The 27,866-nt window shown below is 50.6% G+C and overlaps 1 protein-coding gene across 1 annotated transcript; it reads right to left on the bottom strand.

Moving 5' to 3' along the window:
* Positions 1-27: 27 nt before the first annotated feature.
* Wdr62 (WD repeat domain 62) lies at positions 28-27,866 on the bottom strand. Its single transcript, XM_029111762.1, has 26 exons — positions 27,806-27,866; positions 25,422-25,609; positions 19,286-19,376; positions 18,905-19,119; positions 18,669-18,785; positions 18,342-18,440; positions 17,990-18,163; positions 17,649-17,821; positions 17,320-17,530; positions 16,896-17,179; positions 16,469-16,725; positions 16,212-16,317; positions 15,938-16,109; positions 15,445-15,834; positions 13,618-13,815; positions 12,173-12,272; positions 11,274-11,501; positions 10,624-11,068; positions 10,291-10,493; positions 4,280-4,468; positions 2,386-2,475; positions 2,108-2,297; positions 1,879-1,992; positions 1,452-1,559; positions 595-953; positions 28-435 (listed from the first exon to the last, which is right to left on the bottom strand). Exons 1-26 carry the CDS (start codon positions 27,864-27,866, stop codon positions 269-271), a joined length of 4,929 nt encoding a protein of 1,642 aa, XP_028967595.1. The 3' UTR covers positions 28-268.

Genomic DNA, 27,866 nt, shown 5'->3' with positions numbered 1-27,866 from the left:
AAACAAGTGAACGGAAAAATTCCCCGTCTGGTGGATTTCCGGAGGAAGTTGTGTATATATACATATACAGTTGCCGACGTGTGAAGGTCAGAACATGCTCCGTCCGCACTCTAAGTACCTGAGCACCGACTCCTAAGAAATCGCGCCAGTCGCTCCCCCATTCAAGAGGCAGGAGGCTGTCACTTCCTGCTGCCGCTATCGTCTTCAAGAAGTTCTCATCCTTCTCGACAGCAGCCTGACCCTCAGTCCTACAGGGCTCAACGGTTCTCTACTTCGAACCAGAGTCTGGCTTGGCCTGGCTCATTTTCTCCTCAACCATTTTAAGGATTTGTTGCGTATATTGCTGAAGAACATTGTTTATCGGATTCTGGGCTGCGGCTTCCGGCTGATTCGACTGCGCTCCGCCCACGAGCAGCATTGACAACGCTGAAGCATCTGAAAGGATGTGGAGCATTCAGAAACCGGTTTCTAGAGCGCCGAAACTCTGAATCGGTGGAACAAGCGATTTCAGGGATTTCAAGTCTCTCGAAAAATTCGTTTACAGTGATTATCCACTGGCAGAGTATTATATTCATAGATGTACACACTACTGACCCAGGGTAACGTTCGGCTGGTGCTGCTGGGGCTGGTGGTGTTGCACCATGGTCTGGCTCATCATGGCATGTGCCAGAGGGTTCATCGGAGGTGGAGCCGCGAGACTCAAGTGCTGCTGCGCTTGAAGCACAGAACTGGCCAAAGTCTGAGTCATCGTAGATTTTACCGATGGTGGCATGTCCATATTTAGAGTGACCCGTTGAAACAATTGGATCGCTTGACGGGTTACCCGCTTCAGATCTTCAGCCACGCGATCGCAGAGCTCCTGCGAAAGCGGCTGGTTCACGTTGATTATATTGGCTTGTGGCATCGGTTCGACGAGAGCCCTGGGCCCATCATGGTTCGCTGAACCGTTGTATCTGGAAGGATTCACAGTTGATTTCATCATTGGATGTACGCGTCCACCCACGGTCATCACAATCTTGTGGTCAACGGAGCGGCCTTGACATCGATGCATAACACTGCATACGATACTGACTAAATGAGCAACACCACGTAATTAATGCGAGGGAATAATGCAGGGGGCGAAACAATTCAATTCCGCGAATGAATCTGCCAACGAGACACGAGTTCCTGGAGTCTTCGGCCAGATATGAAAGATGCCCGAGGAAGGTCAAGGGAGAGACAAAGAAACAAACAAATAACCGAGCAACCACCATGGGCAAAAAACACCGTGATTGAAAATCAATGCTCCGGACCCAGACTCACTCGGTACATACCCTGCACTTTTCTCACTGCGGAACGTGGGTCAGAACGAATAATTCAGAATGGCGGTTTCAGTTGGAATTTTGAAGCTCATGTCGCGGAAATATTAACGGACAATAGCGACGTATCGCTTTCATTGTTAAACGGCTCACCTTCTCGGAAGCGTAAATTGACCTCTAGATGGAGAATTCAGCTGACCGCTATGAGGCGACACCAAACCAATCTGACTCTGACGGCTGAAACTGCGACTGAGCGAGTGCCTGCCAAAGAAGAATATTTCACTGACTGACGATCCTGACTGGTCACAATAGGGGCCTTTCGCAGAAAAGACTCAAGCCCCGCTCCGCTGACAGCGGTCGGGTCTTGAGTCCAAAACGGGGAGAAAAAGAGGGCAGCTACCGACTAGAGATACGTACTCACTGGGGCTATCAAGGGAAAGAATCGAAAAGTCATGAAGTGCATTTTTGATAAGCCGTAAATATTCGAAGTTGCACTAGTCGACACGTCAACATGCGGAACGTCTCGGTCGCTTAGTCCCACCCTGAGGCTCGAAGCACCAGTACTGGGCCGGGTACTAACCTGTGAGTGATTGCGTCGCTCAGAGTCGTGCTCTCCGAATCTGAATCCGTATCAGAATCTGGTGACAGGAGATGCTTGTTGACCAACGAATTTCTGTTGAGAGCAGACGACGATCTGGGGAAAGATTCGAGTGTTCTTGGCAATGTCCTCCGGAAATCGTCCCGGTCAGATCCCATATCTTGAAGTCTACGAATTCAGCGGGGGAGAGGGGAGGAGGAATTCAACTTACCTGACTTTGGTGAGGTTTGTATTACCTCGACGCAGCGAATGCGCGGAGGGAGCTCGATGGATCCCACCGAGCCCGTTTGGAGTTCCGATGCCCGCGTGTCCTTGCTGTCCCAACATCTGGTCGCCTGCATTGGCCCCCTGATACATGGCCGGGTTGTTCAAGCTGCCCATGCTCGCGGAACGGGACATTGCTGCGATAAGATCAATGCGTGGTCAGAGAGATTTCGATCGGAAGCAAGTTTTCGCGACAGCGGCAGAATAATTTTGAGTCAAACATACATCCGGCATATTTCCTGGGAGTGGTCGCGTAGGACGGGAACTGACTCTTCTGAGCTTGAGCCCATATTCCACCACTAACTGACAGCGATCCTGGAAGAACGAGGACTTTGATCTTCACTGGTACTTTCGAAGAAACGGAACCGTAAGCAGAACTCTACGTAGGGTCATGCAAGCCGTACAGACACACAGCAGACTGGTTGCTTGGAGCGAAACTTCCGAAGCGAGTGGCTGTGTATTCATCTTTCGAGTTCTATCGAATGATCTGCTCGTTCGTCTCTTGGGTTTGTTCGACTGTTAGCCGGCGCGCTGACTCCGATTGTAGGTTGCTTGCTAGCTTGAATGGTAAAGTTCTTCCCACACTTCAGCATTGGGTGAACGGCACACAGCCACTTGACACATCTTCAACGGCCCTGTCGTCACACCCACAATATTTCTGCTTTTCTGGGTTCAAATCCAAGACAGAAAACATTGACGGTCGAGAAATCTACAACAGACAAAATTGACGAGCACGGGTTACGTGAGATGATATTTCGTCCGACTCGACGGAATCCAGTCCATGACTACGAAGGTGAAACCACAATGATTGGTCTGATTCCGTGTCGGCTGACAGCTCTGAACTACGATCCTGTCGCGCGACCCGGTGAGCGAGACTAACGCGGAAGCGCAATTCGACGAAGACATGTGTCCCCCGGAGGAGACCAACGGCCGATCGATCAGTTGCCCTGCGGGGGTGAATTGAATATCCGAATTCCAATGAAAAGAGGGTCAGGAAATGTCTCGACTAACCACGACAGCCTTGGGGGTGCACCCGGCATTGCATCACCGCGAGGTTCCCGCGAGGGAAAACTCCAGAGCACGATCGGAGACTCCGGCCCGCTCGCAGCGATATTTCGGCCGTCGACGTTCACAGTGTTGTTGACTATGATGCCGAATGGAGAATCGAATATTCTTCACGCTTCGACACTCGCTCGACATGACAGCGACAACATCGCCAGCACTGCCGCCGCCGCCACCACTACCACCGACGGCGATCGATAAATAGAAGATGAATGGCAACACTCTCCCCACTCGAAGACAAAAGTAGCTTCTATAAGCACGGAATCGTCATAGACGGCGTAGAAGAAGAAGATGACGACGACGAGAGGGATTAAGTCTTCCGATCGGAGGGAAAAGGGCTTGGCAGATCCACAACAAACAGCGGAGCAGAAGACTTCGGTAAAGATGTATAAACAGTAAAAGATACGAAAACGCATACCCTGCGAGAGAGACAGAAAGGCAGAACTACGCGAGCGCCTTCTATGAGCTACAGCGAGCAGGTGGAAAAGTCGAAACGAAAGTTACCGCCGGCGCCGCCACCGCCTGAGGTATTTTCGGCTCAGGTCACCGACGGCAAACGCAAGACGTGAGGCCGTTCCGTTATGAACAAAGGGACCGACGGGCTCCAGGAACGCCTAAGGTTCGTTGCTGCGTCGCGTTCGATGCCGCTGCTTCCATTAAATGAGTGGTACTGTGTTTCGGTGCGTAAGATACTTGTGTGCCGGTGATCCATACGAACGAGGCTACGAACGAAGACAAAATGCGACCTTCTTCCACGCCTACTTATGGCACGGCGGAAAGACACTGCCAGCACGGCCCATCTACTGCGTGAGTTGGCATCAGCTGGGGCGATTGCGGAAATGGCGCGCTTGTTCGCACGCGTCTCCGCTAGGACACCGAAGCGGCTAAGGACCGACATGCCACGGACGATTTCAAGGTTTCTCCAGAGGAAAACACACACAGTCACGCAAGCTCAGACCGGCTCAAGCTCCGTCGGTTCCACACTCTACGACTACGACCGAAGCGTTCATCTTACCGAACGACTGGCTGTTGTTGTTGTTGTACATCATACTGTGACTGACGTTGCTGTTGAAGGCGCTACTGTTGTGCATGCTCGATTGATTCTGCTGCTGAGAAATCGGTTGAGGGCTCTGTTGTGCGTGCAGCTGCTTCTTGGCACTCCTCAAACGATCTCTCAGGGCGCGCACGTCCGTGCAGCTCTCACTAGTTTCCAGTCGCATTCCCGAAGGACGGAAGAACCAGTTGCCTTCTGAACAAACGAACTACTTAACCCTTCTTCGCTGTTTGGGAGACACGCACGGAGAGAAATTGGCACGATCGCACGCTAGCACGCTCGCATTCTTCCGAACGAATACGAAGTGCGCTCGTCCGAAAAACTCCTTCCACAGCCAGAGTACACCCACATTGAGAAAGGATTCGTCACCGCAGCCACCGCTGCTGCGGCCGTCGTTGACGTCGACGCAATCACCACGCATAACGTTCAAGAGAATCTCTCGAATTCCATCACTGTCGGACACGATCCGGACAACCCCGTGAATGGTATGTTTATAAGTGGTTCCAGAGACAACCGCTCATTTCGTGGATTTAATGTCGGCGATCGATTCGCTAAAACAAAGCGACATCGACACTGATCGCTGACTCCAGAGCACGAGCTCCGAGAGACGGAAACTCCCTCATCCGGAATCTTCCGTCCGATTCGTCCAATCCTCCGAAGCTCTTCGGTTCTCTTCGCGATGCAGAGAATTCTCTGAAGCGGACCGTGCGCGATCGGGATCCTGCGCGGCACAGATGGTGACTCGAAGATGAAATCACAAGGAAAATTCGGGTTCCGTCCGCTCCCGCCAAAGTGCCAGAAGACGACTCAGATATTTCAGCGGGAACATCTGGTTCTCGAATCTTCAAGAGAGATTCCCGAAAAAAAGTTTTGCAACGACGTCCACGCGATTCAACTCCTCATTCACAGACAATTCCAAGATCGTTCTTATTTTGTCGTGAGGTGGCATTATTCTCTCGCTGCCTGTCGTTCGTAGGGACGTCATGATCAACAGCAGCATCAAAGTTGTCGTCATTCCTGGTTCCACGGAATATTCATTGTCGGAAGGAACGCGAATGTTTCAAAGGATGAGTTCAAATCGTTTGTGATGTATCTTTCCTTCCACTTGCGTCTAACCAGCGACACAGAGCAGTCGAAGCAGAGGGGTCCTATTGATGGGACGGATCTCCAGGGTACCACACGCTCTTTCAACTTTCTCCCGCTTTGTCATTCCTTGGAATCACAGTGATCACGAAGTCGTCAACTTCGCAGTTCATTCCATGAAACGCTGCGATGGCGACCCCTTCGTTCGGATATGGCTTGGATTCATTATTTTCCTTCAAATATTCGGTTCATATATTCCAGCGGCGCCCTCAAGGCTCCGCGACGCCGATCGGGTAGAAACACTCGAATCAATACTTCATTCGAATGAAGCAGTCTAAGAAGGCTGACGGATATTCGAAGTTCTGCACTGAGCCCCGTCAAGTAAACATTTGAGTTCAAAAAATATTTTAACGCTGCGGGCCGTCATTCTTTCTGAATGGTTGACTTGCGATTGAGTGGCAAAGAAGAAGCTTTCCGTCAGATCACGAAGGGAATTCCGCGCACGAAACAATCCTGATCAAGCACAAGGTCCCATCACCCTTCTAGTCCCACGCCATTCAGAGATACATATCGTATTAGGAATGGCGATGGTAGATCCGATGTAGATCAATCAAAGATACATATCGTATTAGGAATGGCGATGGTAGATCCGATGTAGATCAATCAAAGATCCACTGAGACTCCAATTGTCGGTGGATCCCGGCCGAACTTTCGGTTCGGGAAACCTTCGTTCTTGTTCGTTTCCGAGCCTCTTGGGAGAGCTTCAAAAGGTGAGAGCCCGGGGCTTCAGGAATCGGACTAGAGTCGGCTAAGCTTGATCTGCAGACTTCTAAGCTTTTGTCTACGAATTGTCTCGAAACGTGCACGTTGCTCAAACAACGCGGCCATCGGTCGTTTTCACAGGAATCCGGAACTCAGTAATCGGTTCCTTCAGCATCGTCTCCTACTCACGGTCAACGCATCGAAAACTGCGGAGGCTGCCACTTCCTCCACGGAAACAAAATATCCGTCTGAACTAGAAAGTGATCATCGATGGAGCCGAGCCACTTGCTTCTGTCGTCACGACGTGGTTCATACCCATGGGACGGAGACGAGACGCTGCAACCCCGGTGTGCACTTCACTCGGTCGAGACACGACGATGGATCTCGAGTCACAAGAACTTTAGGAAGAAGCATGAACACGCGTCATTTCCACAATCATGGGTCCGTGTCGCTGGAAAGCACCCGCAAACAGATCGAATGAAGTTTTACCTCGTTGAAGCGGAATGCTCCGAGCTGAACGTCACCGAAAGGGGAAGGGGAGACGGAAAAATGTCTGACAGATTTCTATCTATAAAAGGAGGAGGTAAGCAAGAAGGTGGACCGTATGATAACTCACCCGTTCGGGTCCCTCCCCAATGGTCCATATGGTTGTCTGGACAACCATGTGGCCGCTTCCTTTCATGAGTACGCCTAATTCATTCGAAAGGGGAGATATTTATCATTTGAATGGATGTCCGACCGGATGAATGTGGGAACGGTGCGGCATCAGCGCGTCAGGAACCTCTACGGAGCTGAGGCCGGTATCCGTCTTGGATTCTGGGCCGAGAGAGGAAATCAAATCGGGGTCCCAGTTTCCACAAACAAATGTCGACATTCAAGAGGAACGGCTGTCCTTATGGCGGCTGCGGTGGCGTAGCGACGAATACCGGAAGCGGACCGCGAAGACCGCTAGAGCTGCGTGATTCATTTGAGTGTTTGGATCTTTGAAGACACCCGGAGCGTAGAACGAAGATGCGTACGGCGGGTAGAACATCATGTCGAAGGATAGCAAGTTTAGTCAGATGGACGCACTAACATACCATCCCGAGCGTACGTCAGCGACAGATCGCGAGAACCGAAATGAGACCGTCGAATCGTTTGATCAGGCAGTCAGTCAGTCGATCAGTCGGAAGTGCCATGAACTTCGGTGTTTGTCGACAGTCCGCACGTGAATGAGTGTCGTCAATGAAAGTCGACGGAGAAATATCATACGGCGATTCGGGTCTAGTCTGCAACACCGTACGTCATTGACAGCGGGCGGACGAAACGACCCGAGCGATTCGGAAGATTCGTTTTTAACGAGACTTGATTTGACGCGTCGAGCAGAGGCAGGGTATCTTCGGAACGACAGGCAGCCCGATTTTGGCCCGCCGACCGGCTCACTTGCAAGAGCTGTTGTGGGTGGCTTCTTGAACCCATTAAACTGGGATGCGCCTTGACGCGAATTCTCGCTGATTCAATTAAGCTCGGCAAAGCACTTAATACTCGCTCGCTTTTTGCTTGTTTGGCTCGGTAGAGCGACGCCGAATTCTCGCTGCACAGAAATCGCTAATGCTCAAACATGGCATCACGACGACGCGTCTGACGACGTTCGGCATAACACGAAAATAAATTTCCAAATCGAAATCTACGCGGACACCATTCGCGCTCCCCGGAGTCGGTTCACCGGCAATATTCCCGATTCTCCGATTCGGGCCGGCTGATTCGATCGACCATAATCCAGTGTTCGGATAATCGTGGCTCACGATTATTGATCGGTCGTAACAAAAGAACACACTCTTTTTCTTCTTCTGCTGCCAGACAGGGAGCCGGCAGCACTCTTGACAGCGCGTAAACAGCCTTCATCAACACCCACGGAGATTTATTCTGACCCCGCATCTCCTGCGACCTTGTCACTAGACAAATGAATCGGACTTTTTTTCAAACTTCGTATGAAATACCAGAACCGTTTCGGGTAGTCGATATCAGTATTTTCTCACGCAGCAGGACCGAATCTGAGCAGTCTGCCTCATGAGCGGTAATGAAACTGCGGTGAGTTCTATTGAATAGTTCAGGATTCCGCCCCGCTGGACTCCTTTGAATAACGATTGGAGGGGGACGCCACAGCCCGTCACTGGTAACGCTCGTCAATTAACGGACGTTTCTGGCATGTGGCGCGCCCATCCGTACACAGAGTGGGCGCCAGCGGCAAGTACTCATTGTAGAGCGTTAACGTGCATTTCGGATTGAAAATAGACGGCAGCAGCGGCAGGCACGTCTTGTCGTGCATAGGCGTAACCCACTCGCTGGAACTGGGACGCGGCCACCCAAAACGAATTTGAATCCTGCCGGCGACGTCGAGATTAGCCGCTGCTCCAAGTCCTCAGAAAACCCCGACATTTCGGATCAGTATTCTGCGTCAGAAAGATAATCGTCACCGTCGACATGGTCTTCGGTGTACTCGACGGGCTCACAGTAATTTTTTCTCTGCATTGCTTTGTCACGAACGGCATGAAATCAATTCACATTCACACGCATCCGAAACAGATCATCACGGAATGTTGTGAACACGAGACTGTACACGACATTGTTGAGACCGGCGCGGCGTCGAAGCTCGTTCGGGAACTCGGGATCCGACGGCTTTCCAGCATCGGGATCTTGTGGACTTCAAGACCACTCGGTCCGTCAGTGAATTCATCCGTGCGCAAGTGGATACCCATTCGTGTTTGAACGGGAAGGATAAATCTCCATTACGGATTGACAGACGATTTCGGATCGGATATCGGATGACGCCGGGCACTGTTTTGCCGATAAGACGACAGATTAGGACATACCGAGTGAATTTCTCTTTTTGCGTTCGTACGTCGCCTTATGGACTGAATCACCGCTATTTCCTCAAAAGATACGCTCAGTTCGAAAAGCGGGGGCGTTACAAGACGGATCTGAGATTCGCCCCGCGCTTGGACAACCTGAGCTTCTCAGAGTTTTCTTTTTCTCTCTCGCCTCTCTCTTTCTCCCGTGTCGATACACCTCTCTCCGGCAGACGCTTTCAATGAAATCAACTAGTAGGTATTAACTCGATAACGATGACTCCCCGAGCAGGCGAAAGAAGCGATTTACGAACGGGATGAAACTTCGCGAAAGGCCCGAGAGCCTGTTTTTCTCACCGATATTTCCCAGATGGATGCTGCTACGACGCTCAATCCGAACTGAACGTGGCGGCTCCGGTCGGTTGGTTCGGAGGGGGCCCAACATTTCCCATCGACGTCATACACTCACGAATGCACGAAATTCCGCAATCGATCCGACAAGCTCCTGAACTCGCACTCAGAGCTCGGCTCCCGCGGATTCCCGATTTCTAATCGAGTGGAAAAGCGATTGTCTGCGATACGACAGACCATTCGCCGGTTTTTCGATCCCTCGAGTGTCTGTGCGCGAGCGTGCGCGCGATTTGAACAGACAGTTCTTTCCTCCCTTTCTTCCTTTCTTCGTTTCTATCTATCGTTTGTGTGTGCAGCGATATCAGCCCACTAACGTCGGAGTTGTTTCCCTCCGCGGACCGATTGTCGAACGGCCGGCGGAACGCCAGTCTGACAGAAATCGCAACGGCAGACCAGCAAGTCTTGCGGGGAACGTCCAGCCAGCGGGTATCAGTGGGCGATTCGATTGGCCCGTACAGCCAGACGCGATTCGCGACATAAATCACAACTCCTTCAATCAAAATGAGCAGCTCTGACCTTCAGAGTCGCCCAGAACGTTATTATCGCAAATGACAAGCGGGCTTTCAGCGACAGAACTCTGAGGTTGTCACACAGAAAGTGCGGAAAACGTAAACGATGGTCGAGCACGCTGGCCGATCTAGCGTTTTCGTGAGCCGATAGCATTAGAACGCGGAATCTGGGTTCGGTTGAGATGTCTCACAAGAGTTCCCGACGAGTTCCTCGAGTCTCCTCATCCTCCATTGGCGGAGCTCCCAGATTTTACGACATCAGCAAGTTCCTACTCGTGGACCCTATTTCCGCAGGGAACGGGGTATAGTTGATTCTGCATCGATCTCCGGTATCGAGCAGGCGCTCTTGGGCTCCCGAGTCCGAGGTACGGAGAAAATTATGAGTACCCACCAAATCAATAATTCTCAGGGGTCAGCTTACCTTCGGCCTCGTCAGCGACGGCTTCACTATTCGTCTTTTTCCGGCTGAAGAGTTTGGTGACGCCTCCCAAGTCGGACATGGAAGTACTTCGCCGGATCATCTCCTCTCGTCGAGAATTCTGCTCGGTCTTATCTGTGTCCGAACCGAAGTCTTTCCGATCCTTCAAGCTCAACAAATCACCTATACTTTTCGAAGTACTGAGCCTGCGAAGGGAAAAATCCGCTAATGAGCTTTTGATCATCGTCGACGGGCTATCTCGATTTTCGCCTTCAATATCAGAAGAGAATCTTAATCCCCGCAATTCGCCTATGAATCGAAAAAACGTGAGCTCACCTATGACCCTTGCCGACTCCCTGCAATCTCTGCTTGGCTTCCTGAAGGGCTTTGCTTAGCTCTTCTCTATGATTACCAGCTGCCCACGGGGACATGTTTGGTTTCTTGCCGACTTGCGGTTTCAATGGCGTTGAAACAGGATTGTTTGATTGTTTTTCGAAAACGTTAGAATTGCTCTTGATGGGACCAGTTGCTGCCGATGGCTCGTCTTCGGGACTGTTCTTGAATTTGGCTGTAATGCTCTTCCGCGACGGTGGGCTGGTGAAGTTGACGTCTTCCTCGATCGTTTTACCCAGCGTCTCGTAGTTCGATTTCATGAACTTCTCTCGTTGACCAAGCTTCTCTAGATTTTCGGTCGACATGAACAACGAGTTTCGATCGTTGAGCTTCGAAGGGGTGGCCGTATCTCGATCCGAATCAGAGTTCAGGTCACTATTCGCGAGATCTGCGGGGTCGAACAGTGTGAGAGAGTCGTTCAGAGTGCGGGGGTTCCTGTAGCTCTCAACGGTCTATCTATATCGACGGAATAAAGCTCATAATACGGAAAGGAAGGAATCCAGAAATTGAAGAAGAACATTCATGTCAACGAGAAACAGAGGCTCGAGAACTCTCTACGAAAATCATTGTAAGGTAATCAAAATTCTTCTTGCCTTGCTGCAAATCTTTGGGAGCTCCCCTACTCTTAAGCCTACGCCTAGCTTCGACGAGATCAATGAAGCCTGAACTCGAGCCGGAACTCGGCTGCGATAAGCTATTCTGAAGTCCCAACTTGACGCTAAACGAAGATCCTCCGACTGAAGACTCCTGGCTAGCAGGAGGATAGATAATCTTCTCGCTCTGATCAGTGTCAGAACGTTCACAGTCCGCGTCTTCATCGCCTGAATAATGCCCCCAGCTATGAGAGAAAATCTTGACCGAATATTTCGTAATCGGGTGCGATATTAGTTCGTCAGAGAGGCGGGGGTGCATTTTTTCCGCTCATAATCATTCGTGGCCGTTTAACGAGAAGATCGACCACCGAAATCGGAAGCGGGGCTGCTCAACGACCAATTCAACAAAAAATGGATTTCGCGACTTGTTCAGCCTACGACTCTCGGGAATTGAAAGTCGTGAAAGAGAACAAGTCTTTCATGATTCTCACTGATCACGTTTTCCACTGCGAGGTTCCACATAACCCCCGAACGGGTGCTCACCTTCGAAACGGAGAAAAACCGAGCAAACCCATTTCTTCCGGAGAGAAGTGATTTGGAAAGTTCGAGAGATTCTCTTCAATCAATTGCCGGAACATGCAGGAATCGATTCGTGTTCCCGGAAAAGAGTGTTCTAAGCGGCCGTGAAGGAAATCGCAGTGGTCTTAGAATAAGTTAAACACATGCGGACGCGAGCGGAGAATCGAGAAATTGAATCGATTCAGTGAAAGAGCTTTTTCCACTGAAAGGGAGTCGAGGGGCTCCCGGAAGAAGTGCAGCAGGAAGGTAAGCACGTCATCCCGAGCATTCTGGGATGTCGTACCGCGTGCCAGAGAGAAAATCGGAGGATTAGAACTCACCGGTTGTCTTCATTGAAGATGCTCCGCTCGAATCAGTGAGTTGAGCTTGCCGTTGTTTCGCCAAAGTATTCGACGGAGGGCTGTGGGATCTCAATCCGCTCTGAAATGAATATTCAAGGGCTTTCCGTACTCAACCCGCAGGCGATTTTGTGCGCAGTCGACCACTTTTTCTCTAAATCCTCTACCAAAACTTCTCAAAGATTTGAATACGAGACTTCTCGACGTGATATAAAAAGGTCTCGTCGTCGACGGAATTCGGTTTTCGTCCCGACGGGAGGAACCATGAAGTTACGGTCGTAAATCAAAGTACTAAGGAACGATGATGAGTTGCACTCGCTTATTACCTGCTGCTGTTTAAGCGAATCGCCCGAAGCAAGGTTAGTTTTGCTTTCGCTGCCATCCTTGTTCGAGTTTATGAAGTTTTTGTTGTTGTTGTTGTTATTATTATTGATGATGTTGTTGTTGCTCGTTACGTTATCGCTTTTGCTCGACGCGTTGTTCAGATTGCCGGTGTCGATCCCCTTCGGAGCGTCCATTTTCTCGTCCTCCTCCTGTATGCATTCGTGATTTTAATTGTAAGTAAGCATTAGTCCGAAGCTCCCGCCATTCTCGCAGGGAACCCGACCGTAATCAGCTTACTCGGGGGGTTAGCTTACTATACTGTGATCAGGGAGAAGCAGACTCCCAACTCGGATGGTCGAAAACGATACATATCCAGTCAGTTCAAAGCGCGGGCGATATCATAGATACACCCAATAACTGAATGCGTCGTTTCACAACTCGAACAACAACAAAAGCGAAGCGAATGATGCGCTCGTTTGCGGAGTCTTCAGTCACTGACGCAGCCGAAAGTGTAGCATAAAAATAAATAACCGATGCAGATTACTGGTCTGCTGTTGTTGATAGCAGCCCACGGTGATATTGAGAGTGTTTTCCAGGCGCGGGAAGAATGGATTGCTGATAAATTGTGCTCGAAAGCGGACGAACGAAGCCAATCGAAAAAGAGGGGCGACCCTCGAAGTCGTGAGTCGTGGTTTTTCATTTTCGAAAGAAAGTGTCCGAGAGCACCCATCTGTCCGGTCTCATCGAGCTCCTTACTCACGATAATTCGAAAGAAATATTTCGAAGGCTGCGGTGATCCGGACATACACATGTATCGACTAAGTTTTGGTTTCACGGGACGTCAAACAACGCATTAAGGTTCGCCAATCACGGACGATTGACATGATCGGCTGGAAGAAGCACAGACACGACTGACCGCGAAACCACGAATAGCTAAAAGCGCCAATGAGCGATGATCCCAACAAGTTGACTAGCTCGTTAATCGGACATCGCCAGAGGGACTTCGCCCCTCTAGCCCCAAATCCTTCATCATTTCATTCGACGTCGTGAATTTCTCACGATCTAAATTGGGCATCCCGCGCTAAAATTCACCGTGAACTCACGTTCAGAACAATGTTCACAGCTCCTTCGGACTTGCTCTTGTTGAGTCGGGGGAGAAGAACTATGGGATCCGACGATAGAACCGACTTGATGACGAGTGGGCCACCTTGCTCCATCGATTCCATGCTTTGAGCCCATTTCCCTCGGGGGGCCGAGGGAGTGGCTTCTCCGGTGATATCGCCGACGTCCGTTCCAGTCACCTGCAACACGGCGTTTAGAACAAACAGAACAAAAGACTGACTCCACTCGAGGAGAGTATCCGGTGATCTCCAGATACGTCGATCGGCGTCCGGTTCCGAGAGACGTCAGCGAGGTTTTCCGAGTGACTCGCTCGTCATGAACGGTGCGCTTGTCACAGATGCTCGAACAGTTCGTTTACTAATTCCACAGAAACTGAACCCTCAGGGTCCGACACTTTGCAACTTCGGCAACAAAAGGTATTCGCAGAAAAAGTCCGACATTCACCCCTCTCTTCGCCTCGTTCTAGTAATCGCTATCTTCTCGTTCCTACCAGTGAAGAAGCGCCGGGGCCAATATAGATCACAACCATCTTACGCCGGGCACCAGGCGCAACGGCCGGTAATCAAGAGTCGTGGTCGTGACTGACTGACTCACTGGCTGTCGGTCTGACTGAGCAGAATCGCCAATATTTATCAGAAGTAGCCGAATACCTCCTCCTCACATCTTCAAGAGAGGTCTCCAGGCCGGCGAGCAGGCACGCGCCACTGGGCCATTGGAAACACTCAATTCACCGGGGAATTCGCAGCTACGGGAGATCCTTTCCAGCGATGAAATGATTCGCTGGTCCTTCGCATGACGAGCGATCGCTCAATCATGAGGTGCTGCCACCTCTCGTTTTTATATCAGATCGGGAGAGAACTGATAGCAATTCATTCACGCTGCAGGTGACGCGGAACAGTCTCTTTTTCTGCTTGTACCATTTTTTTTCTGCAGATAGGAGAGTTGATATTTGGTCTCCTGCACGGAACTTCTGAGGGAAGCCCGGAGCGACCGTCACCTGCGGCCCCAGCATCTTCGTGGGACCGACGCAATCTCTGTACTCCAAATACTTCCTGAGCGTCTCGTCGGTATTCGTGCATAACATGACTGCTCGAATTGGAACTTCTGATGCTCAAGAAAACATTTCTATGAGACTTGATGAGCGTGATTCCATTTATCATGGACATTACGGCGTCTTCACCGCCGTGCTCACCCACCCGTCAAGAACGTCTAGCTCAATCATTCCCACGGAAACATGGGCAGGAGTTGAGCCCAATGTCAAAAGCAAAGCTGTTCCCAAAAGCACTTGACGGAGCGATGAGTCCGAAGAGCGGCTCCGCTCCCCGAGCGGAACGAACGAGCGATGGGACAAGCCTTCGGCTGTGACGTGGGTCGCCCTCGTTGATTGAGACGTAAGCGTATCATATATTGGGAGCAAAAGTGGGAGCTCCTAAATTTTACGAGCCTGTTCTACTCACAGGCGTTCTTAAGTGAAGCTGTTTGACCTTCCCCCAACGACTGTCAACAACTATACGTCTTCCATCATCTCCAACAATTGCGGCCATTACGCTCGAACGCTGCTCATCCCGGATCATCGTTCGGGAGTATTTCCGAGACGAGATTCGGCTTCGTAGCTCTTCGATGAGAATCAAACCCTACTCACGATTGCGAATTGCGAGTCAGCGACCCAATCAACCCTTCACCTCTGGCGAATTCGCCAAACGCGCCTTGGACGATGGGGGTGATGGTCGAGCAATTGGACGAAATAAGCCCGAAAATTTTCACTTTCGTATTTCTCCCCCTCGCCTCGACTGTGGGAATAAACTCACCCGCTTCTTGGCCCAGTTCGGTAATTTGACATCGTCGGTCGGAGTCTGCGGGGCCGATTGGATCGATTGCGGAGTTTGGATTCCATTTCCGTTCGCATCGATCTTCGATGGCGGGTCCGCTCCCCAGATGATGGTGTTGTCGTTTTCGGCGATGCCCATTTTTTGACGGATAGTGGCCGTGATTTCCTGGGGCAGTCGCCAAACGAAAATGCAGCCGTCTCCAGAGACACTGATCAAGTTCTTGCCGTCCTCAGAAAACTTCAGACCGGTAACCAGCTCCGAGTGTCCGTACATTTGAGCCATACACTCGGCAGTCTGGTAATCGTACACGTAGATGCTCTTGTCGGTGCACGACGTCGCCACGAACGTTCCACTAGGATCCAAAACCACCTTCAAGAAAAAACTCCGTTGGTCGCTATCCAGAGTGCCATCGGAATAATTCTCCTTCGGCTCCGATTTCGAGGAAGATTAGAATTCCGTTCCATTTCCGTACCTTGATCAGCGTGCCGTCTTCGCCTTGAGCGCCTCTGAAGGTTCGGGTATTCTTGGACGAGGTCACGGAGTAGACTCTGACGTGACGATCCTGACACGCTGTCAAAATGTGTTTCTCCTGCTGGTCCAGTTCCATGTCGAACAACGTGCACTTACCGCTGACCAAATGCTCTCTACATGAAGGAAATAATCATATCCATGTATCAGAATTCGTGGAGCTCTCACGGGGTTAGCTACGTTCTCTTCTGATAAATCTGACAATGACAGATAGTCACCTGTTGAAGTGGATATCAGCAGAAGTTGGATCAGCAGAAAGTTGCGCCCTCCGGAAAATAATCTGTTTGTCGGCCCCGCACGAAATCATCTGCACGTTGTTCTGACCTGGAAGCGCAGGGACATCGTAGAAGCTCTCTTCCTTGCAGAGGCACAGCTCCAAGCGCCGCGATTTTATCTCTGCGTGACCGTTGACTGACGGATACCTCGGTGGTGAAGTTTCACTTATAAGAAAGTAGGAGAAGGAAGTTTTGCTCACCAGAACTGGAGAGAGATCCGTTCAATGGCGATCGGACAAACTTCAAGGCGGTGATGGAACTGGAATGATCTGCGAGCGTTTTGATGAACTGATAGCTCCTGTTCACATCGAAAATGTGGATGAAACGATCTCGGGAGCCCGACGCCAGCAAGTGGCGGAACCCGCAAGCTTGTGGTGATGTGAATTCAAGGCAAAGAACCTCGGAGTCGTGCGCTTCGATTTTGCCTAGTTGCTCCATTGAGGGAATGCCGAAAATCCTGCGAGAGTCATAAGCGCCTCAGCTTCAATAAGATGCCATGGCTCATGAAAGATACCTAATTATCCGGCAGATAGACTCCGACTGATGAATACGATGAATTAGGAGCGAATGACATGACAGATGAACGACATAATTATTCATGATAATTCTCCACGGTCGAAAACCTACGTTATGTTCCCGGATCGATCCCCGCACGCTAAATGGCTGCCGTCGTGACTAATTTTCATGCATCGAACGCCGTTTTTCCCGTCATAGTTTGCGTCAACTTTTTCGTTCGAGTTATTCGTATTCGTCAAATCAATGTCGCAAATGAAGTTCAGCTTTTGGTCCATGTAGATCATCTTCAGAAGCTCCGGACAGAAAATGTTCCGTTTGACATTGCCGTCGTTAAGATTCCAGGCACGGATCGTGTCGTCGCTCGAACATGTCAGAAAGGTGCCTTTGGGAAGCCCCTGCAACAAATTGCATCGTGAAACGCTGCGGAAAGAGATGTCTGCGGATATTTGAGAGCTGAGATGCAGCGAATCACGCGCTCTGGCGATCGCTACAAGGTGGTTTCATTCGGTCTGCGGCCAAGCGCTCCCTTACTTACAGTAAGGCCCATAGGGAATGTTTCGATGCCCCAAATGCAGGCAGAATGGAACAGGAACGAGAAGCATTTCCCCACTCGTTTCGGTTCGACCACTGACCAAACGTAGAATGAGTGATCGTTATAAACGCAGGTCACTCGTTTGTGGACTTCGTCGTAGGTGAGAGCCACTACATCTGGGTACTTGGAATTCTCGGGATGGTACATCACAGCGCTGGAAAATAAGTTTTCCCCGACTGAAAGTTTCCCGAGAGACGAGTCTCGTGCGTTTATTATGTTTCGATTGTCAGAAGAGAGTTTCTATTGGCGGATCTGATTAGAGAAAAACTCACGTGGGGTTGACTCCTTTGGCAACATCAACTCCAAGATGGTGAGGTTTTGGCAGCGTGCAGATGAATTGTAGTGTATGCGGGTCGAAACAACGCACGATACCGTCGCTGCAGCCGACGAATATGCGATCCTCGCCGACACTGATTGAGTTCGCAACCGAAGTCTTCAGTTCCACCTGTTTCACAAAAATCGGAATCTCGTGAGAAAAAGACTCGAAATCGATACAGAGCAATGGTGAGCCCGGACAATGTTCTTTGAGACCTCGTTCATCACGGCCCGATGCCCGATCGGAACCAGAAGGTTCGATCTCTGAAAATCGTGAGATTGATCCGGAGAAACTCACCCATTTATCGAGAAGACGCCTCGAATTGAAAACACACAGAAGTCCACTCTTAGTGATGGCATAAGTGTTTTCGTGCAGGGCGCCTTTGCCGCAATCGGCGTCGCAGAAATTGTTGTTTCTCTGATCGCCTAGAATCGCGCTTCTGCCCATGAGCGGCATGGGCTCGGCCATATTCTGTCCGGAACGAAATAGATTTGTTGTTTTATGTTTTTTTCTCGCGCTTTTCCGGGGCGGCTCCGATGCCAGGTCGATTCCGAGAGACGCAAACAGGTCCCGGGACAGATTGCGAAGACCCACTGTAGCATGAGAGCAAGAAATGTATCGACCTCTTTACTTTGGAGGGAAGACTTACCGCTACGATCTTGGCATGTTCAAGGTACCAGAACTTGACATGGCGATTTCCGACCGTGACGAAGTAATTTCCGGACGAAGCAAATGTCACTGACTTCACCTAGATACGTGAAAGTGTTATTCGAAGTTTTCTTTTTCTGCGAGTTACGCGGAGCCATCGTGGTCTGAATCATCATCGACAAAGAATTCCTAGAGGTACAGGCTCATCCGCCCGAAACTTCGTGGCGAGGAACGGCCTGAGCGGTCGATATTTAAATATCGCCGAGTCGAATAGACAAGCGATGCACGACCGAGCGATATGGCACGGAGAAATGGAGCGTGTACTGACCTTTGAGGAAACCTTGTTCGACGCGACCTTGGTATCGCTTCTCCAGTCCCAAACATTGACGACCGAGTCGTGCTGACTGCCCACAGACACGACATATTTGAGGTTTGGAGAAAACGCCTACAATGCGAATGACAATATTCGTACCGTACTGAATGGCTTGGCGGGGTAGCCGTATGAAAGGAAAACCGGTGAAAATTGCTCTACGGTACGTCTGGAGTATTCTGAGTCAAACTCACCACACAGTTGATACCGTATTTATGGCCGGGGAATTCAGCGACTTGTTGGCGTTTCTCAACGTCCCAGATTCGGAGTTGAGGCTGATGCCCACATTCTCCGGTGGCGAGGAACTTTCCATCCCAGGAGAACGCCAACGACGTGATCGTTTTCTTCGATGGCGAAACGATATGGGTTTGGCGATTCGTTTTACTGTTGTAGAGAATGACGACACATCCTGTGGAACCGAGTAATTAGCGTCGATTTCGTTTCGCGTAGATTCGTCCTACAACCTCGAGCCGGACTTAGTTGGAGACGCTTCTGCATCCCAGTCATTTTTCTGCTATGTATCCCGACTCTGGGCCCTTAATGGGAGGCTCCTCTCTGCGAATGACACTACTCACCCGCTGGATATGCTACGGTCGCTGTTAAGGGGTCAACGGCTAGCGCCGCGCTGCTTGTCACGGTGAGACCAAGAACGCGTTCCAACTCGACCTGAAAAAACGCGGGGAGCTTATTCCAAGAAAAAGTGAGTTCTCGCATCTACTGATCCGAAGCTTCCCTCAGTGAGTAGGAGCTGTCTGATAACAATTAGAACGCGACACCACTATGAAGACTCCGACGGAGGCACAGGCCGTCAGCTCTGTCCATAAGCGTCGCGAATTATCACGTCTGTGGTCCTGCACTCGTCAGAGGGAGAGATAGAGAAGTGAAAAATTCATTTTTGATCTTCTCAGCGTGAGAAACGCTCATGTTAGAATGTACTCGTCTGAAGAATTCCTGTCCGACCCTTCGAACCCTCTATGAAGTTAGATCTGAATCGAAGCCAAATCCATCACTCAGCTCCCGAGACTTTCCCTTTCGAAACTCCTCAGCCGCCAGGCGCCTCGGACTCGGAGCTGACCGAGTTCGTCGAGGGAAGTTCTGGGGACATCATTCCGAAGCTGGGCCCCGTCGGAGAACTTGAGCATAATTGAAGTTCCTCATTCAGCTTCATTCAGCTCGTCCGGAATGGCGTCGGCAAGCGAAATTCAGCGCATCTCCGCGTAGCGACTAACACATCATGCTTAGATGTGAGCAAATTACTTGACTTGGCTCATCCTCTCGTTGGACGGCTCTCAGAGTGAATCCGCGCTCAGCCGAGTCATTTGGCTCGGCAGTGAGTATTCCAAGTATCGTCAGTTTCAATATGCGGGCTGTTAGTTGAGTAGTAGAGGTAGAGGAGAGGCCAGACATTTCTCTCGAAGCAATCGATAGCTCGGTATTAAAGCGCGAGTAGCAGTTCGTTATCGAGTCTGCTCATGAATTTCAGCCCGCTGCGACTCTAAAATTATTGAATAGGACGATAATTTCGGCAGTAGAGGATCCTCAGGCGGCTTAGCGAAGTCTTACATCGACGAATCGGACGAATTCCTCTCCTGTTTCGAGAATCGAGTCTTCTGGAAGCCTTTCCAAGATTTCTGCCGGCATGGTGGTTGTCGAGGGACCTCGTCTCGAATTTCAAAGGGGCTTACATGACTTCCAGCTGCATGAGAAGCGTGAAAATGATTCAATGTAGCATTTCGGGGTCTGCGCATCCGTTACAGAATTAGCAAGACAAATCACGTGAGAGGAATGTTCCTTGTGGAGGCAAGTGTTCGGCACCGGATTTAAATCAAAGGCCTGCAGCTTCCGATTTGCGGGAATTCGAGAAAACTTGCACCCTTTTCGCTCCGATATCTAGCTCTGAGTTGATGTCCGGGGTCCGCCTCGGGCGGTCCGTGCTCGGTCGGCAAATGCGTACGCGGAATTATTTCTTGCGGAGGGGCAACCGAGTCTTTTCGCCCCTCCCCCCCCCCCTTCTCCATACGTGAGTGTCAGTCGCCTCGTTCTTATCCAGCGTGAAGTCCCCGCGGAGGGGGAAGATTCACAATAATCGAAGCGCCGACCTTCCTATCCCAGCTTGACAACGGTAATCATAAAACATGGGAAAACTCATGAGTTCGCATCGACCAGATCATGCGCATCGGGTCGTTTGCATTCGTTCCCGAGGAGCTCGGGGCGACGGATTCCCAGGGCGACACATACTGAAACAATACTTGGAAGCAACACGCCAGGGGTCCCTTGTACGGCTCTTCTACACAGAGCACCGTTACCGCGCGGCACTCCTTAGCTGGAACAAACGCCAGACTACGCCCGCCCGTCGTCCAACTAACCGACTAAAGCGACCGCCGCTGAGTCTGAGAGCTAATCAAATTTTGTTCTACCCGCTGGGTGTTCGTCATTAGACGCAGCATAATAGAGACGAGAAGGAATAGAGCAAAATGTAGATTGATGAGTGTCGGGAGTCGAATTGAGGAAGCTTCGACGCCGAGCGTCAAATTCATCGAGGATGAGATACGATGAGGAGTCCGCATGAAAGCATCGCGAGAAAACTCGACATTCGGGATTCGAACGAGCGCCAACGGTCCGGACGTCTTCAATGGAAAAATCTCGCCAAAGTGTATGTTTGACTCTTCGTCGACGATAAGCTACGGAGGTCTTCTGTCCGCCGCTATCCGTCTTCGCGGCCGCTTTCTAGATGCTGACTTGATTCCGTGACACAATAAACAAAGCTTCTCTGGCTTGACGGCGAACCAGCACACTGACCAACTCTGTTCAGAAGAAGCGTACCGCGGACGAGCAGTTGCTTTCCACGATCGGAACACTAGACCGACAGGAATCCAGTGCTTGATCTCAAAGCACCAAGGCAACTGCAAAAAGCGACGAGTGAACACTCGAAATCACGAGAGCCCTTGCGGAAGCGGAGACCGTTTTTTGAGGGAAAGCGGAATTTGCCATCGAGGTCGACAGTTTCCGAATCGGGAGGACTTTCACAGAACTCATGGACTTGACTGGTTCCGAGCTCTGGAGGAAAGCTCGTCCCTTCTCCGTCGGTCGAGCGTTAGTTCGCTACCAGAGGGAAATCTACCGAAGCCACGGCCGGTGGCCACGAGGACCGCCCACGAGAGAGGCTTGCATCACAACGTAACGTATCTTTTAACGGACTGTAATGTGTATTGCCTCGGCTCTGCTCATCTAAGACGATTGACTGACCGATGATTCTTGATGGACCACGCAAAGCCTTGATAGTGACCGGAATCATTTACAACGGCAGACGGAGACCGAGATGAGCTGTTGAACGCCCCGAACACCGTAAGATCCAATGTCTATCCGGGATAGAAAAGTGCTGAAATATTCCGGGACATGTCGATCGCTAGGTTTCTGTTTGGTCGAATGGAAGTCGATTCCAGGTGCTATTCCATTACGTTAGCGATCGATTCCATGAAGATCGAAGTCGAGAGTCGGCGATAGTGTTTCGATTTGGTTGACCATCGAATGTAAACCATCGACGTCGCACCAATACCCTGTCACAGGGGAAAACTCGTAAGCCCAACGCTTCTGCCTCTCGATCAGAAAACCCGTAGCCGGAATGGTGATCGAAAAACACTCCACACCGACGAAAACCCAAGAATATTGTCCCATGCGAATCTGGTCACACGTGGGAGACGTCCTCGGATTTTCTGCTTACACAACGTTTTCGCCTAGGCGAGCGGTTCACCATCGGAAAGCGAGTCGATCATGAATTGGAACTTCTCGAGCCCGGAAACCGAATCGGCATCGGATCCCGCCTCTCGGGATCTGAGGAATCAAGATTCGTGAGCTGATCAAAAACAGTCTCGGAGGGTGAGACCGGAGATGGGTGGAAAGAATCGAACGCGTCGCGAGTTCGGGTCTGGTGAAATTCACGAGGCAATCAGATATTCTTATTCCGATCAACAATTCTCAGACAACGTATCATACGGGTGTTGCCGTTGCTTCAGACGCCGCTACTTTGCTCGCTGTTACTGTCGGCAGGAGTTCGTTTGCCTTCGGATCGACAAGCCCACGCAGACACATACACAGAGAGAGGGGGACACTTAAACACAAATAGTATCGAATGAGACATGCGTTAGAAACGGAAAACGAAGAACCTGATGCTGTTCATCGAGTACGTACGCCATCTCTTTTGTTTGAAAACTAGCGTCAACTCGTTCGTAGGATCCCATTAGGAATCTATCCAGACATCAGGACGAGTCGTTTTTCCGAACCCATGCACTCAACCTTCCTGAGCAGCCTCGTTTCCGATCAATTCCTTCTGGCTGCAACCTCAAAGAGTTCATATCGATGGTGCTCTTCCCTCCGAAGATCGCATGTGTTTTCTTTCTTACTCGAGACAGTTCTCGTTCGCCGCTAGAGCGGCTTGCTTCGAACAGACGTTTTTTTTCTGCCAAGAGTAGAGACATCAGACACCTCTACCGTTCACTCAGCAGCACGGCCGGGACAACAGTAGAATTCTTGAGGTCCCGCGGCGCATCACAGTTAGCATATTTCGCTCAGCAGCGTGAGCGAGCTCGGTGGTTTTGGCAAAAAAAAACGTTTGGCTTTGTGGTAAGCGAGCTACTTTCGGATAACGGTTCAGCGACATCTTGGAGGCTGTGCAGGTTCCCGCAGCCCGCCGATACTTCGGATGAAGGGAGCTGTTTCCCCAAAAAGCATGGCAAGTGTGGATCTGACTTCGATTGGTCGGGTCATTTCCTCAGATCCTCGATGTCGGAAATGTGAACGGAGACGCTCAGTCCTCTGCACTCGAGCACTTGCGATCACGACACCTGCCGGGACTGCATGATGAGTTGCCAATCCAATCGGGCCGAGGTCCGCCGGGAAAGTCGAGTTCATCGGTGATGAAGTGCAGCCGGGGAACTGATAAGGGGCAGGAAACCCGCGAATCCGAATTCCGTGTAAAGCTACCGACTGCGCGACATTCGACCCGACTTCAGCTCAAGGTCAGGGCGGCATTGAGAACGATCTTCATCGTTCAATCTCCGTGGAACCCGTTGGACACAAAGGAACACTCCGAGGGCTGGACACTGGGTGCCTGAAAACCTTGCAACGGGCGGATATCCTTGAGCGCAAACATCTACGTGGGTCTCGTTCATTTGTTTCTGGGCCTTCGGCGGATCTCGATCAAGGCCGGAAGAAATCGATCGGGAAGGATTGCAACGAGCCCGCAGAGCTGATCGCGAGTCCAAGCGCCATCAACATTGAAAAAATACCGGCTCTGTCTTACTGTTATGATCCTTCGGAGACGGAAAACGGCAGGGTGGGAAGCTGTCCGCGCACTCCTCGGTAGACCACAACAAACTTCCAATCCAGTAATTCGGATGTCGACGACTTGCTCTACGGCGGACTCATACCTACACGCACGCACAATCACAGGCATGAACCACAGAGCACTTCCGCAAGAATATGAACACGCGGGTCACCTCCCGCATCCTATCTACGCAGATCGGGTCGGCATGCAGGTCGATATAGAATCGTTTCCAAACACTCGGCATCCGAGACGAGCGAACTCTGATCAAGATAAGCTGATTAGCATGAAAATGATTGATTAGCAAGTGATTCGTACAGAAGGAAAGTTTCAGACAGCTCCGAACGGAAGTCCCCGTCGCGAAGCGTCTGCCACAATACTGACTTCGCTGTGACGGTCTGACGTTCCGACGGTGTGTGGAGTGGGCGTACGCTTGAGAAGAGAGGTCCACTCTCACTTCGGCTTGTCGCGTTCATCAAACCACTTCCAACGCTTCGGATCTCTAGCGTTTTCGCGCATATTTCTGTGATCGTCCACCGGAGTAAGAGAGCGGATGAGATTGAATCACCGAATAATTATTGTTCTTCACAACATCTACGTGTAGTGAAAAATTACGTCAGCTTAAACAGTTGAAGCGCATCAGGGGAAACGCAGCGTTCGACTTCTCAAGTCGTGAACCTTTGAACTTCCTGAATCGCGTTTTAATTCCGTCTTAAATCGCTTTTGGCCCATCGGATGCGGTGTGACGACTGGAGTTTCCGTTACATCGAGCGGGTTATGTCTTTGGGGGTTTGGAGTCTTCCGCGACAGTTCTGCATCGCCGATATCGTCGTCCGAAGCCATCCAATAACTTAGAGAATCTCCTTGGGAGTCGGGGCATTTTTCACGGTTTATCACTGGGCTAATCATTCTCTTTTTGGTGGAGATCAATGTGTCGGAGGCGAGGAACTACACAAAATTCCAGCAACTTTTCAATTGTAAGAGGGATCCGACGTGCATGCTGGGGCTGTATCACTTCTTGATCCGAATGGGTATTCACCCACACACACAACACTAGTTGAATGGTGCTCGTCAGAAAATTCTGTTCCACTCGATGACCAATGACAATACTCCTTATTCCAAACGCCGTACTCCTCGCTACTCCGTCGCTCAGATAGCACCATGGTTGGAAGAAAATAATTCCTTCTGCCGCTTCTTCGAAATGTCCCTCGTTCCGACGCTCCAGGATGTATCGAAACAAAGATTTTCCTGAGTTTTAGGGGTTATCCTTCGGTCCGACCCATGGAGGAGCTACTCGAACACGAGCGATGCTTCCCAGCGAAAATTCCCCGTTCCAGGGCCGTCAGTTCTTGGATATCCACTACGAACAGGACCATGGAAGTCATACATACCCGTTCCGATAGAGGAGTAACATCTCTTCCTCGGCGTAGCGTTGGAGCTCTGATGACAGGAATATTGTTTGGCGGATGGCGGTTGTCGAGCAAGGACGAAGGATTTTCGCCCATGACTCCGGGCGCACCCATGCCTCCAAGACCCAGCATTTTCGCTCCGAGTCGGATCGGTTTCAGCAGCCAGAAGCCTGGAATCATTCAGATAAAAGCTTATCATTACCATCTATAACGTAACAAGCTTCACTTCGGTCGGAAGCCAAGGGAGATGGGACGCTTTCCGGAGGGTGTGCGCTTCAGCGAATAATCATTGAACAAGGAGTTCACTCTAATCGGAGTCGCAAAATGTACAAAGCAGCAGCTGTTAACGCGACGGTAATTAGGTCATTGTGAAAAAACAATTCCGCGGATAATCCATCGAACTCTCCGAACAGCTCATGTCGGAAGCATGGATGTCGAACAAAGCTTCGCTGTCTTTTCATAGAATTCTTCAGATTTTTCCTCGGTAGCGACGATAGCAATCTACAGATTCTTCTACTTAAATTCCTCATATATCGATGACGGATGCCGTCGCGTCGTGAGCGGAAGAATTTTAAATGATTTCGAAAGCTGATCGATGAAGGAACGAAAGTCATCGCAAGAACAGAAGGTGAAAGATCCGACCTATTCCGCAGTCGAATCTTTACAATCTGAGCCATCCTAAGCGACGGTCGGACTAGAGCCCGCAAGAGGTCAACGATCGTCGCCAACTGTCAGCGAGTGGACAGAGAAAAGAAGAAAAGAAGACCTTTCGAAGCGTTTGGAAGTTTTCTCGAAACTCGGAACAGAATGGAATTTCCTTCACTGACCGGATCCGGGGCTCACGATACCTCTTGCGAGCTTGAAGGTTCCAGGGGAGCTCACAGCATTCTGTGAGTTCGTAGACTACCACAGAAAACCGAACCTATGGAGCACAGGGGAAGACAACACGGGGGATCGATGGTGAAACTCAAGCTCCAGCAACGCAGTCCCACGGCAGCGAGAACTCAGGTGACTAGTGCAGCACAAACGGTCGTCAGACAAGCATACGGACCTCTGACACACGACGGCTGTACGTAAACATTTATTTTTTCTCCAGTAGGAGATGATGGCCGGTAATCGGCAACAGAGCAACTTTTGGCCCTCGATGAAGACAGGTGCCCACGTCACGTTTTCTCTGACGCGGGATCCGTAACTAATACGGCTCCTGAACCGCGCGATGGTACCGCACCATGCAAACGAAGGTCCGATGTGGGCGATCGGCCCCGGATCGATGAGGAGCGCGAACTACGCTTTTTCTTGTTGGCCCAAATCAACGGAAATGCCTAGCGGCGAATACGGACTTTCGTGCCGAACGTTGTGGTACGTGGATAAGCCGCAGCAAACAATTCCATCCGGAAAACGTAATTCGCGATGCTAGCCACCAAACGAATTTGTCATCCGATGGATCCCATCAACGGTCCGCGATTTCATAAGAACACACCGAGAGAGATTATCTCGTCAAATCTCCCTTCTTGAGTCGAGCAAGGATCCGCTGAGAAATCGTCCCCGACAAAAAGAGATATATAAAGATGTTTATATATAAGACGCAATTTCTTCAAAATCGATACTATCCCGATTCGCGGGGAGCTAAGGAGATTTTCAACGGAAAAAGTCATCGATGCTCAGAGAGGGATGGGGAACGTCCTTTTCACGACCGATGCGTGCTCACTGCCTGAACATGAATCACCCCCGCCTCGTTCCATGAATGAGGTGATATCAGCATGGAACGGGAGGCTAAATCTCCAAACGAGGAAGGTGGGAGACAGTAGCTACCAGGAGGAAGAATCGACCGAAATCGAATACGGAAATGTCGAGCAGACTCCCTGAAAGACGCTACGGAATCGTTCACGACTACAACAGCACGAACTAGAGCGTAACAGACCTGAGCGCAGTCCTACCACACCTAGCCTAATAACAACAAGCTTTTGAACCGCTCGCGTTCGGCAACAACCGGGGAACGGAAGGCCCGTGGTACACCCGGCCTACGAAAATGGATGTGAATATGAATATGCAAATGATCGGACAGAGTACATGCGAGAGCTTTCCTGGAACGTTTCGACGGTTTGTGTCCCGGACCCGTTCTCCTTCCGATCGAGACGGAAGTTTCACGGAACCGTTTCCCGTCCTCGTCGGGAGAATGATCTACCGAGAGACAGTCGCGGAGAACTGGAACAGAGAGACTTCCGGAACGAGACTCTCAGAAGGTTACGGTACTGCGGGGAGCTAGCTCGAAGACAAAGACCGAAACTCGACGTCACTAGATGATTTCGATGAAACCTTATCTCACTTCTGGAAATTTCGAACAAGTGACGCGACCAATAACGCACTTCTCAGCACGATGTGGAAGCAAGCTCTGACGAGCAAGGCGAACTCGTTCCACAATTTCAT

This window comes from Galendromus occidentalis, unplaced genomic scaffold (genome assembly GCF_000255335.2).
Source record: "Galendromus occidentalis unplaced genomic scaffold, Mocc_1.1 scf7180000077466, whole genome shotgun sequence".
Taxonomy (NCBI): domain Eukaryota; kingdom Metazoa; phylum Arthropoda; class Arachnida; order Mesostigmata; family Phytoseiidae; genus Galendromus; species Galendromus occidentalis.
Note: the sequence above shows the minus strand (reverse complement) of the source record. Positions and strands in the feature narration are given on the sequence as shown.